This window comes from Triticum urartu, chromosome 1A, assembly GCF_056163025.1.
Source record: "Triticum urartu cultivar PI428250 chromosome 1A, HENAU_Tu73, whole genome shotgun sequence".
Classification (NCBI taxonomy): domain Eukaryota; kingdom Viridiplantae; phylum Streptophyta; class Magnoliopsida; order Poales; family Poaceae; genus Triticum; species Triticum urartu.
The window spans coordinates 548,534,763-548,548,792 of NC_141873.1; the positions used below are offsets into that span (position 1 = coordinate 548,534,763).

The 14,030-nt window shown below is 50.1% G+C and overlaps 1 protein-coding gene and 1 long non-coding RNA gene across 3 annotated transcripts; both read right to left on the bottom strand.

The window, feature by feature from the left end:
- Positions 1–894: 894 nt before the first annotated feature.
- LOC125538516 (uncharacterized) lies at positions 895–2,632 on the bottom strand. Of its 2 annotated transcripts, none has more exons than XM_048701809.2 (4): positions 2,239–2,632; positions 2,047–2,127; positions 1,910–1,957; positions 895–1,812 (listed from the first exon to the last, which is right to left on the bottom strand). In XM_048701809.2, the coding sequence occupies exons 1-4, from the start codon at positions 2,550–2,552 to the stop codon at positions 1,080–1,082; spliced, it is 1,176 nt and encodes a 391-aa protein (XP_048557766.2). In that variant the 5' UTR covers positions 2,553–2,632; the 3' UTR covers positions 895–1,079. The 2 variants fall into 2 exon arrangements, with proteins under 2 accessions (XP_048557766.2, XP_048557760.2); XM_048701803.2 differs by having other exon boundaries at positions 895–1,815.
- Positions 2,633–8,449: 5,817 nt separating this feature from the next.
- LOC125528349 (uncharacterized) lies at positions 8,450–11,111 on the bottom strand. The gene is made up of 3 exons (XR_007292372.2): positions 10,839–11,111; positions 10,392–10,676; positions 8,450–8,967 (listed from the first exon to the last, which is right to left on the bottom strand). It is a non-coding gene; the product is annotated as an uncharacterized LOC125528349 (long non-coding RNA).
- Positions 11,112–14,030: the final 2,919 nt, after the last annotated feature.

Sequence of the window (14,030 nt, forward strand, 5' to 3'; positions counted from 1 at the left end):
TCCCCGAAGCCCCGAATGGATTGGATCGTTTCTGCTTCTGCCAACGAAATGAAGGCCTCGCCCCTTCCGAATGCTTCTCCGATCCTGAAGTTCTCGCGAAGAGAATAAGATGCAGCTCCCCCTCCCTCTGTCTTTTTCCGCTTTGCTAATCTTCCCCTCTAACGCGGGCCGGGCTTAGGCGGGCGCGGGAGGAAGAAAGAAAGTCGAAGAGCGTCTTCTCCTTTGTCCTTTTTTCAGTGCAACACAGGAAAGCACCCTCTTTTTGTAATCCCTGCAGCTTCCCAGAGGCTTGCTTTTTTTTTATTGAACGCATGGCGTAGCTAGGACCCCTCCAATCATGTTTGAGCCTATGTTCACCCGGGGCCAAAAAAGGAGAATTCCGGAATGCCTGCCGACGTTCAGATAAGGTGCATATCCCTTACCACTAAAGGAAAGGCTCGACGAAGGGGGGGATATTAGCTGGGTAAGGAAAACGCTTTCGGAGATTGAGATGTCGATTTGTTTTTCATCGAAAAGGAAGAAGGCCGAGGGGATAGCAGCCTTCCTTCGGGCTTTGCCTGCCGACGTTCTAATAAAGAATTCCGGCTCGGCCCGGGAAAGCGCTGGCAACAACATAAAGAAAGGGGTCCATGTAGCTGCTGCGCCCGCCCACTGAGCAGTAGGTTCGGCATCTACTACAAAAGAGAGAATCCACTTCAGATAACCACGTCTCTGCTAGGCAGCGTGTGGAATGGCCGAGAGCGGACCAAATGGATATATAATCCAAGCCGAGAGTGGAGTTACGTGAACAGCCGTCTGATGGAAAACAACTTTCACGTTCGGTTCAAAGAGCACTTTTTTCGTTGAGAATAAGTCCTTCCCTTTTGTGTGAATTCCCCAGCGGCGAATTAACAACTTGTGGGGCCCTATCTATTCAATCTCTCGAGCCCCAAGAAAACCCCCCTCTCCCTCGGACTCAATCTCTCTTTTGACTCTATATATGTGGGCACCTGATATCTATGAGGGTTCACCCACCCCGGTGACAGCATTCCTTTCTATTGCGCCTAAAATCTCTATTTCTGCAAATATGTCACGTGTTTCTATTGTTGCTTCACAATAATAGAAACACGTGATATATTGTTTCTATTGCGCCTAAAATCTCTATTGTTGTTTCCGCCATCGGGTGCTGGCCCTCCACCACCGCATCCATCACCACCTCCAGCAGGTCCTCCTCCACTGCCTCCGGCAGGCCCTCCGCGACGGCAGCCCTCAACCCCTCCGGCGACAACGGAAACTGGGGGGCCGCATCTTACGAGAATCGAGCCGACGAAGAAGTCCTGGCCATTGAGCTCGCTGGCGAGGTCGGGGACATTGCGTGCGGGTGCGGCCTTGTCGCTCTTGACCGCCACCTTGGCGTGGCCCTCGGCCTTGGTCGCCGCCTTGGCGTGGCCCTCGCTCTCGCCCTTGGCCAGCTCGGCGTGGCCCTTGGCCTTGATCGACGCCTCGGCGTGGCCCTCGCTCTCGCCCTTGGCCAGCTCGGCGTGGCCCTCTGCCTTGATCCCCGCCTCGGCGTGGCCCTCGCTCTCGCCCTTGGTCAGCTCGGTTTGGCCCTTGGCCTGGATCACCGCCTCGGAGTCGCCCTTGATCGCGCCCTCGCTCGCGTCCTGGATCACCAGTTGGGCGTCTCCCTCGAACTTGACCGCCGGCTCGTCGACGGCCTTGGTTCCCACGTGCTGCACCTGAGGAGCCCTCCTAACGCCTCGTCCCCGGAGCTTGCCGTTCGTATGCTTGATAGCTTTAGGAGATTGGCCCCGCTGCTTCGCGTCCTTGTCGCTGCTGAGACAATTGGCATCAGCATCGCATTAACGAAATGAACACCCAAACGAGGCGAAATTGCACTGACAAAATAATTGTTCCTGAATTTGCTTACATGCTTGCAGTTGCAGCAGTCAGCACCGGAAACTCTCTCTCATAGTCGCTGTGGGCAAATCAGAGCACCTCGTTCATATTCAGCAGCATTAACAAACCAGACCAACCCAACCGTGAGATGGGGAATTGGCTTGTTACCTCGCACTCGCCAAGAGAGCGAACCGATTGAAGACGCCCAGTCCTCCGTGGAGAAGCGAGCGCGAGGTCGGATTCCCCTGTCTGCAGCAGCGCCGATTCGGTGCAGTCAACACCTCCAAAAGCGGCGATGCAGCGCACAAGAGCAACACGGCGCATGGAAACGCGTAGATCCGGGGCACGCACGAAACTTACCTGAACGCGGAGGCGTTCCGGTGGTCCGCCGGGGAGGTGACGCGCGCCTGGAGCCGGTGCGGTGGCGCGGCTGACTGGATCCCGTAGTGGAACTGGCCCAGGCCCCGCCGCGCAGACGGGCGTGGTGGGGAAGGTACTCGGGGCGCTCGCCGCGGCGGCGAAGGAGGAGAGGCTCCGCCGCGGCCGGCCGTGGAGCCGGAGGCGGGGCGGGGAGGCGGAGGTGTCGGAGTCGGAGTCGGCGGCCGCTGAGCGTCGAGCCTCTCGACCCAGTCGTGGAGGAACCAGTCGGCACGGCGGCGCATCGTCGACGCCATGGGGTGCTGTTTGGATTTGGATTGATGGGAGTGGAGCGTGGTGTGGGAGGAGGCGGCGGCGAGGAAAAGAGCGTCGTCCGGGGTGATGCGCCTTTTATAGGTAGGTGGTGCGCTCTGCGCAAATCTTTTCGAGCCTGTGTTTCGATTCTGCTCCCAGTTGCGTTTTCTTCTTTGCACATTTGCTGCACTGCACATAATTAATTTTACAGTAAAATTACATATTTATTCCGTGAGGATTTAAACGAGGCGATAGGATTTTTTTTTTTTGCATGGGATAGGATTTAGCTTTTTATTTACTGTAGGCGAAAGCATGGGACGGCCTGGTGTGGGACCGTAGGCGTCAGAACCTCACAGAGGTGGCGTGCTGACCTTCTTCTTCTTGTCCAAGAAACGAGGGAGGAGGGTCCCACCTCTCTCTCTCTCTGGTGCCGAGCAGATACTCCCGCCTTGGGGTTGTGGCACCGGGCCCGCAGGCCAGCAGCTATAGGCAGCTACTGGCTGGGCATCCGCCTCCAATCATGAGTCGATCGGCGATGACCCAAGGGTTGGAAAGAGGGAATTGCACGAAGCATCACTTATTGGGGCTAGTGTTGTACAAAACACCTATTATACATGTTTGTTGCAGAAAGCACCACATATTGGTGTAATACATTGCAGATAGATCTAATCTAGTGTTTAGCTATATTAACATAATTTCAGACAAATGGATCCCGCTTGTAAGTCAATTCTAACCGGCTGATGCAAAGGAATGTGATTTTTATCCGTTTGGGTCGGCCTAGCAGACATGCATGTCCGGGTTTTTTGGGTCGGCTGGTGCACCCACCGTGGCCGACGCATTTGTCCGAGTGGTCTTAGAAAAACTAAATAAGCACAAAAAATATTTAAACTTAAAACATTAATAATACATGATTAAACATTAAAACCGCTGGCCAAAGTCCCCTTCAAACATAACTAAACATAATAAAACATAATAAAAACAAAAAGCCTAACAGCAGTTCTCGCCCACAGCCGTAAGCGTCATCCTCATCGTTGGAGCAGGTAAAGTCAAAGAACTTTGGCGGCTGTGCCCAGGGGAACGCTGTCTGGTAGGCCACGAGCGCGGCCTCCTCCGACGTCTGCTACTACGCCATGGCTGCCTGGCGCCGCTTGCCTCCTCCTGCTTCCGCCGCTCCTTCTCCTCCTCGCGCGGCTAGTGCTATCGGTGCTCCTCCTCTCCGCGCTCGTGTCGCATGCGGTGCTCCGACCAGTCCACTTCTCCTCTAGCGTGCGGCAGCGCCGCTGCTCAAGGTAGGCCGCCTCCTCCTCCGATGCACCGAGCCACACTAGTGGTGTGCCGACCCTCCCGCACGATGCCCTGCCACTGCGTATGTCTCGGTGACTGTGGGCGGTGCCGGCGTGGGTGTATGTGGTGCTGGTAGCGATGGCGGCGGCAGTGGCGGGTAGATGCAATTGCCGGCCACAGAGAGCTGGAGCGCCTCCTCCAGACCAAGTATGCAAGACTAGTCATATTATTTTGTGATGGTTGTATTGGCCACATGACAACTAGTTTGCTGTAGTGGCCATATAGCAAATACTTGGATGCTAAAATCTAATGGCAACAATATTTACCATGTTTTTGGTGCTAGTGATCACATGCCGAACTTGTTTCATTTAAATTTTGGTTCAAATTTTAACAATTTCAGAAAATATGAAAAATTCCAGTGAATTTCACATGTCTACAGTACCATTTTGGGAAAATTTTACCCCATTTGGATCAATGGGTTGAAGATAATGAAAGTTTTGGTTAGCCCGTACAATTTTTTGATTCAATTTTTGACATTTTTCAGAAAAATGAGAAACAATTCCAGTAAATACTACATGTATTCAATACTAATTTGAGAAAGTTTCGGCTCAATTGGACCACAAGTTAGGGAGATAATGATGATCTAATATGTTGGCTGATGTGACCGGTTTTTATTGCCACATGTGCACTTACAAGTGGGACCCATCTGTATAAAATTATGTCAATGTATCCAAACACTAGATTAGATCTAGTTGCAATGTATTACACCAATATGTGGTGTTTTCTGCAACAAATCCGTATAATAGGTGTTCTGTGCAACATTAGCCCCAATAAGTGATGGATTATGCAATTCCCTCGGTTGGAAAGGAAGAAAGCCCAAAAAAAAAGGGACTGGAAACGAAAGGAAAGCCCGCGAGCCATTGACCGGACATGGAGTGCGCCAAGAATAAACGATTAATTGCTGCCCAATTCCGCAATTCGGAGGGGGTTATAATTAATTAATGGGAAACGTTTACAATCGGTGCGCCGGCGGAACGCTTGGCCGGTCGCTCGCGACGTGCGTCCCTGGTCCCACGCACCTTCTTTCCAGCCACTACCACGTGCCCTCATACCCGCCGCATAGATCTTATCCCTTCTTTCTCTCAAATCGCTCTCTCTCTCTCTCTTTCCTTCGTTCCCCACCTCCTTTTCTCCATTGCTCAGTACTGACGCCCAACCTTCACGGTCGGCGAACCACCTCCCCATCACTCCTTGTTGTGGCCACCCCCCTGCGATGCAAAGCCTCCTCTTCCTTCCTGAACCATGTCGTGGCGGAGTCGACGGGGTGCTGCTACGACCCCATGGGGACGGCTATGTTTTGGTGAGCTGCGGGTAGCTAGCGGCGGCGCTAGACCGGCGACGCCCAACGGCAAGAGCTGAGATCGCACGCTGCGGGGGTGCTGCAAGCCGAGGCTGTTGAGCTGGAACGGCGGCGATGCCCTGTCGCCACCGTTGGCTTTAGATGCTGGAACCGACCGATAGAGGAGCTGCAACCGGCCACGCCGGTAGCTGGAAACGGCAGACGCGGCCGGCGGTATGCTTGAACCTGCTGGCGGAGGAGCTGCAACCGGCCATGCCGTGGCGCCAGGGGAAGCTTCAATGGCGGATGCGCGGCGTCCGAGATGCTGCGACCAGTGCAAGGTGTTTGAATCCTGCAATTGGCTCGGCAGAGCTGCATCCGGTGCGCGGCTGTGCTGGAACGACAGTGTCGTCGTCCTACAATGGGCGGCGTGAGATGCTGGAACCAGCTCGGCCGCGAGCTGCAACCTGGCTGTCTAATGCTGGATCCGGCACACGTCTTAGCTGCAACCGGCTATGGTGAAGGTTATGACAGGCATCGGTGTTTTTTTGCTGTTGAGATTGATTTGCTGGAACCAGCGTTTCTTTTTGCTGGAACTAGCTAATATTTTCGCTACAAATCGACTACTGGAGTTTTCTGCTGCTGAGATTTTTGCTGGAACCATCATTAATTTTTGCTGGAACCGGTAAATCCTTTTGCTGCAACCGGCGATAGAAGAAGCTACTACCGAATAATTTTTTGCTACATCCATTTATGATTAGATGCGAGGATGACATTTTTGCTGCAACCGCCTCAATTTTTTGCTACTACCGAATAATTTTTTGCTACATCCATTCTTGAGGACATGATGATTTTCAACTTAGATGCGACCGGCGACGGCGAGGACTCTTTTTTGATGCAACCAGCGTCTTCATTTGCTACAACCATTTAACAAGAAGCTTCAAACCCACGACGGCCCGGCGGCAACAAATGCTACAAACCATGAACGGCAAAGGGCTACAACCATGAACGGCGAAAGCTGCAACCTGCGACGAAAAAAGCTTCAACCGGCGAAAAAAAAGTTGTAAACATCGTCGCGCACCGACGAGGAAAGCTCTCTCTATTATCTGGTTGAAGCTTTTTTTCATATAAGTTTGAAGCATTCTGTCAATGGTTGTATGTCTCCCTGATTTGCCTTGCTGTTTGAAGCCCCGCTTGAAGCTTTTTCCCTGGCGTGTGTGCCCCATAGGTGGGGGATGATCGAGAGCATGGGTGAAGCCGGCGACGAGGACGGTCGGTGAGGACTGAGCCCGCCACAAGGACGGTCGGCGAGGACGGCCGGCGAGGAACGCGACCAGCAGCGAGGACGGCTGGCGAGGAACGCGACCAGCGGCGAGAGGCGGCGACGTGAGAAGGACAGCTAGCCGGGGTGCCGGGGTGGGGGTGGGGGGAGAGCGCCGCTGCACGTTGACTCGCGTGAGAAGGTAGAAGAAGGTTGAGGACGAGAGGGGATCTGGCGGCTAAAGGGTGGGCAAATCTGACGGACAGGGTGCGACCGGCCCAAATTTAGGCCGGCGCACCGGCGCAGATCACTCGCCTTAATTAATACAGTAATAATTAAGAAAAAAGTAGCAAAGTGCCCTGCTGCGTGGGGGAGGTGTGCGCGCGCGCGGCGTGCCGTCCCGCACCGCAGATTCTCACCGGTGCGGCGCCTGGTGGAAAGGCAATGCGCCGTCGTTCGTCCTGTGTTCTTCGGCCAACTGCCCAGCAAGCCATGCCCACGCGACGCAAATCCCTCTGTTTTTTTCTTTGACTGGAAATATATACTCTTGTACTTCCTTCATCCGAAAAACTTGTCCTAACCTTGTCCCTCAAATAGATGCATCTAGCATTAACATGGTACTAAATACAACCACTTGAGGGACAATTTTTTTCCGGACAGAGTAAGCAGAATGTGATTTCGGCTGTTTTTTATTAGGCTTCCGATGATGGATTCAAAATGTCCTGAAAACTACACCATCTCTTTCGATGTATGGATAATAAAGGTATCGGTTTATATTAAAAATTTCCAGCGATACAAAACAAAGAAATTGCAATAGGGTCATCGGACAACCAAACAAACTCAGTCTTCAGCACGGGTCGCTACCGCTCCATCATCGGAGCATGTGGTTTGAAAGTCGTCATGCTAAGGTCCTGTTGGACCAATGCCACGGAGAAAAAGCCTCTATCATAGATGACTTGTATAGATCAAAGATCGCATACCCGAACCATCTCCTGGACAAAACTTTTACCATGTTTGTAATGGCAACACAAGAAACACTGATATGACTTAGAGAGAGCATGAACCACCTGATAGTGATTTGTGGTGGCAAGGAGTCTCCCACATAGGAAAAAAGGTCGCAATCTTTGCCATCATCATCGTCGAAACCGAAAACCGTGGGCAACCAAATACCTAATTAAGACACCTAGACAATTTAATATAATGCACTCGGAAATAAGGTCATAGGGTTTCCCTTCGAACCTCATGCTGTCGACGAAGCATCCAACGAAGGTGAGGAAGCTCCAGCGATGTTGGAATCCAATGTGCGTACTTGCTCCTCTCATTGGGTCCTATGGCGGGCGGCTAGGGTTTCACATGAAGTTCTTTCTGGCGGTCCAACCACAATATCTCGAAACTAAGTGCTTGTAGATACGAACAGCTCGACAAATGGTGCACATTGTTTTTGCACTAGTGGCTGGGGCGCCACCTGGTGGCGCCTTTTAAGGCGGTCATGTGCGCACTTGTATTGTTTGAGTCCCTCGGCTCATCCTATGTGTCCATTTTACATAGCAGCACAACCTTGTCATGTACAGCTCCAATGATATCTTTATGCTTTGACTATGAGATGTAAAGACTCAGGCATGATGAAAAGAATAAAAGTAGCATGAATACCTTGAATTTTGAAAGTTTGGCTTACGCATAAACATTTTAAAATCACAAGATCAGAGTAATAAACAGAATCCTGTTAGCATTTAGTCTTTGTGGTTGTCCACCACTAATATACATGCACACGCTAGCGAAGGACACAAAAGGAAGCACCTCAACATGCAAGGTTATTTGCAAAAATAGTACTGATTTCTCGATTAAGCTTAAGTGGGAGACTTTGTAGCACAAAATGAGAAAGATTGCACAAGTGTGGAATTAACAAAGGATATACTTCAGTTATAAGACTACACGTAAGTTTTGTGTGATCTAACTTGAGGACAACAGATTACATGTCAAAAAAGGTTACGAGCTTCGACAACTCACCTTCACCATTGTTCCTAACACTGCATCAGTGTAATCAATCATTAGATCAGAATACAAATTGAGACCTGCTTCTCTGCAGACGCCTTGTTCTTATTCAACATGAATGAATATATACAAGTCACTTGCATGATAAGATAGAAATGGGTAACAACTAACAATAACAATAATATCTTCTCCCAGTAAGTGGATCCTATTAAACTAAACTAAAATGTTAGTAGTGTTTCATCCAGACGGTATTGCTCTACTTAAAGCATACAAATCGACAAGTACAAGCACCTTGTCAATTGACAGATATCTCAGTACGGACAACCCAGGCATATCTCTGACAAAGTTACTTGTTTAAACGAAACATGCGGAAAACTACATAAGGGGTTCATGAATTTACATAACCATGTATTTATTGCCCAGCGCTTGCCTTTTCTTGTCAACACCACCTCCTCAGGTAAGTCGAATAGCTGAACCATCCTCAATACCTCCCTGTCCTGAACCATAACAGCTTGTGCAATGTTCAGCAATTATCTTCCCACTGCCATCACAATTTAAGCAAGAAGATATGTAACAACAAGATGTAGTAATTAAAGTGTCATACATCAAAAGAAACTAACTAAAGTGTACATTCTGAACTTCATGAAAGAGAGGACTTTGTTTCCTAACAAATCTTCCTGGAAGAATTTTAACAAAACAAAAATCATACCATTTTAGTTACTTTAGAGGCTGCAGTTGTTATACATTGAAATCGAGATTATTCCCATTTAAAAATTTAGAATCTAAATTCTGAGAAGTTAGCATACAGTGTTACTATTATAGTTAGGTGTTGATTTGAGCAGAATAATCAGCAAAGTATAACTAACAGAGACAAGTTTGGTTAAAATTCAACTTTAAAAGTATAAACAAGACAGATTTGATATCTGCCAAATCATTAATCAACTCTGCTCGTACACTGGATGGCATTTTTATTTTGAACACAAATCTGCAAAAAAAAAAAAAGAGCTGAGAATGATTCATTTAGTAACCAAGATGCTATCTGCTCAATATTAATAACAGAAGAGCCCTCAATTGACCTTCTTCTCAAAAACACTAAGAACTCTACATGAATATGAACAAATAGCATTATCATCGGCTGATTGATCTGACCCACATGCCACAGTAAGCAAAAGAGCTTAACACGGGGGAATAGGTGTTAGCCTTGTTGAAATCTACATACCCCAGGATTGGCATCATTTCTGTACGAGCAGAGACAGGATAGGCGCTCATGCAAAGAACCAGTGAAATGTGCATCTTGTTTTTTTACACATTATCTAAGAATACATCCACCGGTGCTTCACCCTTCGGGACATTCTGGCTATGTCATAGGACAAATCTTGCAACAGATCAATCAAAGAAAGGTCCATGACAACAAGACATTCTGACACTCAAATAATAAGTGTTCATATAGAAGCATGTGAATCACTAAGGATGGTTAATATCCTAAGACAGGTTGTGGCCTATGTTGGTTATTAAAAAAAGGCATCAGACCAATATTAGTTGTGTGGAACTAATTGGAAGGTATCTTTAGTCAGGGTTACAAAACAAATATTCAAGTTTATAAAAGACAGCAGACTAATATTAGTTGTCTGGAACCAATTGGATGGTATCTTGAAATCAAGGACACAAAACAAATGTTCAATTTTACAAGGAGAGGCGCCAGCAATGATGACTGCATAAGTGAGCCATCAGTATCCTAGAGACATGCAGAACTAATGGTCAGTAATCGCCCTAGTTCACCTGGCAATCAGTCAGCTTGTGTACACACAAATTCAGGCAAAATCCAAATATTCTCGGTCTAGAAAATACAGCGCATTTCCACTCTGAATTGAACAAATTGTAGACTATCTTCCCTTGATTCCAAATTACCCGCCGAGATTACACAAACTGTAAAGGGGAATAGGAACAGGCTTTCAGCCAACTCACCAGTACTTGACGGCCTTGCACTGTTTGCACCTAAACGTCGTTGGCCCGAAGCACACCGCGCGGACGCCGGCTGCGGCCGGTGGAGGCGTCAGCGCCTCCACGACCTCCTCCTCCCGTGGCGTCCACATCGGCGCCTCCGGCACCTCCGCCACGTGCAGCACGCAGGGAACAGCTCGGAGCAGTACGCGAGCACCGACTCCCGCTCCGCCAGGTCGGATTCCTCGGCTGCGAGGCGTCGCACCTCCTCCCTTCGCTCCGCGCCGTGCCGCAGCAGCAGCGTCATCACTAGCACCACGATATTAGCCGAACCTTTAATTTCAGTATCTTATGAAATCATGAAACGAACTCTTTTGGGGTATCAAGACAAGTGGAATCAAATCTTCAGAACACAAGAAGTATGACAAGTAATCAGCAGTGATTCACATCAAAATTGCATAATATCCTCACCTGCTACTGGCTCCTCCCCTCTACATCACCACCCGGGGCAACTGCCGCCACCACCGCCGCTATGGCCATCTTCTGGATCCCGGCCAGCGGCAGCGACCTTGTGGCGGCTGCTCCGCCTCCTCGTCTCTAGATACAACTTGGGAGTCGTGGAGTGTGGAGGAATCGGTGTGGAGTTCCTTCGTAGGGAAGGAAACGAGACGAAGGCACAGTGAAATCGATGTGCACACCACCAGCCCTCGACATTCTACCTCGCTTCGTTTTTTTTTCTCTCGTCAACACAGTAACAGGGACACGTGGACGGCGCGGTTACTCCCTCTTGATGCACACCTTATTGTTTTGGATAGTAAAAAAAATCTCAAAAAGGAGGATCACCCCCTGCCTCTGCATCGAGCGATGCATACAATTTGTTTTTTAGATATAGAAAATAAATATATTCTTGTAAACTGTCCATCGAATAATAAACCATATGACCCGGATTTGGTAGGCACGACAAATCTGACGCTTTTAAGGCAATTTTATATTGGTGAGATAACGACAAATTTGGTCTCAAAGCACGGAAAATTCTGACCAGATGATAAACTCAGACAGATTTGCCGTGTTCGGCAACTAAATGTGTCATCCTCGGCGAACGTATTTAGCCATGAAGAACATCAGATTTGACATGTCTAAAAAATTGACATTCGATGAATATTCGAGTATGTAATTAATATAATAGCCTAACTTGTAAATTGTTGAAAGACAAACACGTAGGGAAGGAGAAAATGCCTTTTGATCGGATTTGCAATGGGCGTGGAACAGTGAGGAGGGCGTCCGCCGTGCGTGCACTTTGAGCAAAAGTAGAGCTCATAGAATGGACGAGAATTATTAATTTGGAAATGGAGCAGAAAGGGTGCGTAGGTGAGGTCCCCGCACCGCAGATTCTCTCTGCTGCATCCCTTGCCGATGGAAAGTGGGGGGTCCGCCAGTCCGTAGGTCGGGTTCTGACGGCCAGCCACACTGCAGCCCGGGCCGTGCAGGTGCAGGGCATCGATCGATCAACCACGGGCGACGTGCCTCGCGGCGTAGCCATGTGGTACTGGATGGATCGGCGCAACGCGTGACACACCCGGCTGCTCCAGCATGACAGCATGGAACCACCCGGCACCTGAGCACTCACCGGTGATGACCGGAACGACGAGAGCGCCCGCTGCTGCATCCCTAGCCTTCCCGTCTTCTGCTACGGCGGCAACACAATGCAATCAAAGGGGAACTAGCAGGAACTAACCAACATTAGCGTGATACCGTGGCACTTTATTTATTACAATTATATATGTATATATAAAGCTAAAATAAAAATATTTATCAAATCCATATTTTAAAAATTTTGTGGTTGTCATATGTGCTTGAAAAAACATCCAGTTGAGAGTTGACAAACATCTAGGAGTACTTATAGTTCAGTACTTCTAATCTAAACATCTTCGGAAGTCTTTTTCTTTCCATTTAATTAGCCGGCGCCATGTGCTAGCCGGGAGCAGCGCAGCAGCACACCATTTGCATTTGCATTTGCATTTGCATGGTCAATCGATTCTCAAATGGCCCTGACCTGGGTTTGCTGCTAACCTTTTGTTCTGCTGCTAACTTTACCTTAACCTGGGTTTGCAAATATTGCTAAAGTGTTCCTCAGCAAAATTTGGTCTTCATATTTCTGCATTTCTATCCTCAGACAAGGTTGGCTGACTGCTCAGGCTGAATTTGAAGTGAGCTGCAATATGGGCAAATTATGCTTAACCAATTGATGTTTAGATGAGAAAAAACAACTACGTACAAGAATAAGCAAGATTATCTGTAGAAATGTGTTGCAGGGAGACAACTGTACGTACTACCAATGTTATGTTAGAGCATCTCCAGCCGTTGGCCCCCCAGGGGGCGTCTAAAAGCGCCGCCTGGGGGTGAGCCGGCGCAAAAAATGGTCCTGGGGCGAGTCGGTCCCCAGCCGTCGGCCCCCAGGGCCGCCCCAGGCGCGTATTAAAAAACAAAAAAAAGAAAGTTCGGCGAAGTTATGATAAAACTAGTTAAATTTCGGCCCAACATGGCAAATTTCGGCGAAATTCGTCCAAACATTACATTAATCTAATCTAAAAAAAATGAAAGGGGGAAGTCGTCGCCGCCATCGTCGTCGTCGGCCTTCTCCTCTTTGACGCGGGCGCCCCTGCTGGACCCCTGGCCGGCGTCGCCATGGCGAACAGGCGGCGGCGCGTAGTCGTCGTCGTCGTTGCTGTCGCACAAGACGACGACCCTACCTTCCTCGCGGCCGCGTCGGCGCTCCTCGAAGCGGCGTAGGGCGGCGCACTGGCGCTCCTTCTCCTTCTCGCGGCGCGCCTTCTCCATCGCAATGGAGTCCTGGCGCGCCCATTCGAGGGCGGCGTCGTCGTCGGCGGCGAACTCGGCCTTCACCGGCGCCAAACCCGGCTCCGTCTTCACCGGCGCCAGACCCGGCTCCGTCTTCGGCTTGACAAAGCGCTCGGGGAGAGAGGAAGGGCTGGACGGCGGCGAGGGGCGGGGCTGGTGTGGGCGCAGGTGAGCGGAGGCCGCCGGCTTTTATAGCCGGGCCGCGCCGTGTGTACGTGTGCGAGGGAGTGGAGGCGTCGGCGCGCCGTCCCGTGAACGCGCCGCCCGTGAGGAATCAATGGCAAGGCTGACCGGCGGCAGCCTTGCCATTGATTTCCCACGGGAACCGAGGCCGTTGGGGGAAGACGAGGCGCCGAGTCGCTGACGCGGCTGGCCCGCGTCTTTTTCGTGCCAAAACAGCTCGCCCCGGCGCCCCCGGGCGCCCCCCAGCGCGCCGGGTTCGGCCTGGGTCCGCCGACGCTGTTTTCGGCCCAAGCCGGCGAAAATCGGGCTCCTGAAGACGCGACTGGACTGTTTTTTCGGCGCCGGCGTGAAAAAATCGTCTGGGAAGGCCTTCCTGGGGACGCAGCTGGAGATGCCCTTACCAAACTAAACTAGGGAAGGGCGGTGTTTGCTCTTTGGCAGATGAAGACGAGCTAGCCTAGCAGATAGGGGAGCAGAGCAAACTAGTGAACTGATGAACAGAGTACCTTGTGCAGAACTGGCTTCTACTCCTTACTACACTGAACAGCAGATAGGGGAGCAGAGCATGAGAAATCCCTGAAGCAAACCCGGATGAAAAACCAAGAAAGCCCCCCCCCCCCC

Coding starts and splice junctions, on each gene's coding strand:
- LOC125538516 (XM_048701803.2), bottom strand. CDS start 2,552: ATGGCGTCGACGATGCGCCGCCGTGCCGACTGGTTCCTCCACGACTGG. Junction 2,128..2,238: donor CGGAACGCCTCCGCGTTCAG/GTAAGTTTCGTG, acceptor GCGCTGCTGCAG/ACAGGGGAATCCGACCTCGC. Junction 1,958..2,046: donor GCTCTCTTGGCGAGTGCGAG/GTAACAAGCCAA, acceptor ATTTGCCCACAG/CGACTATGAGAGAGAGTTTC.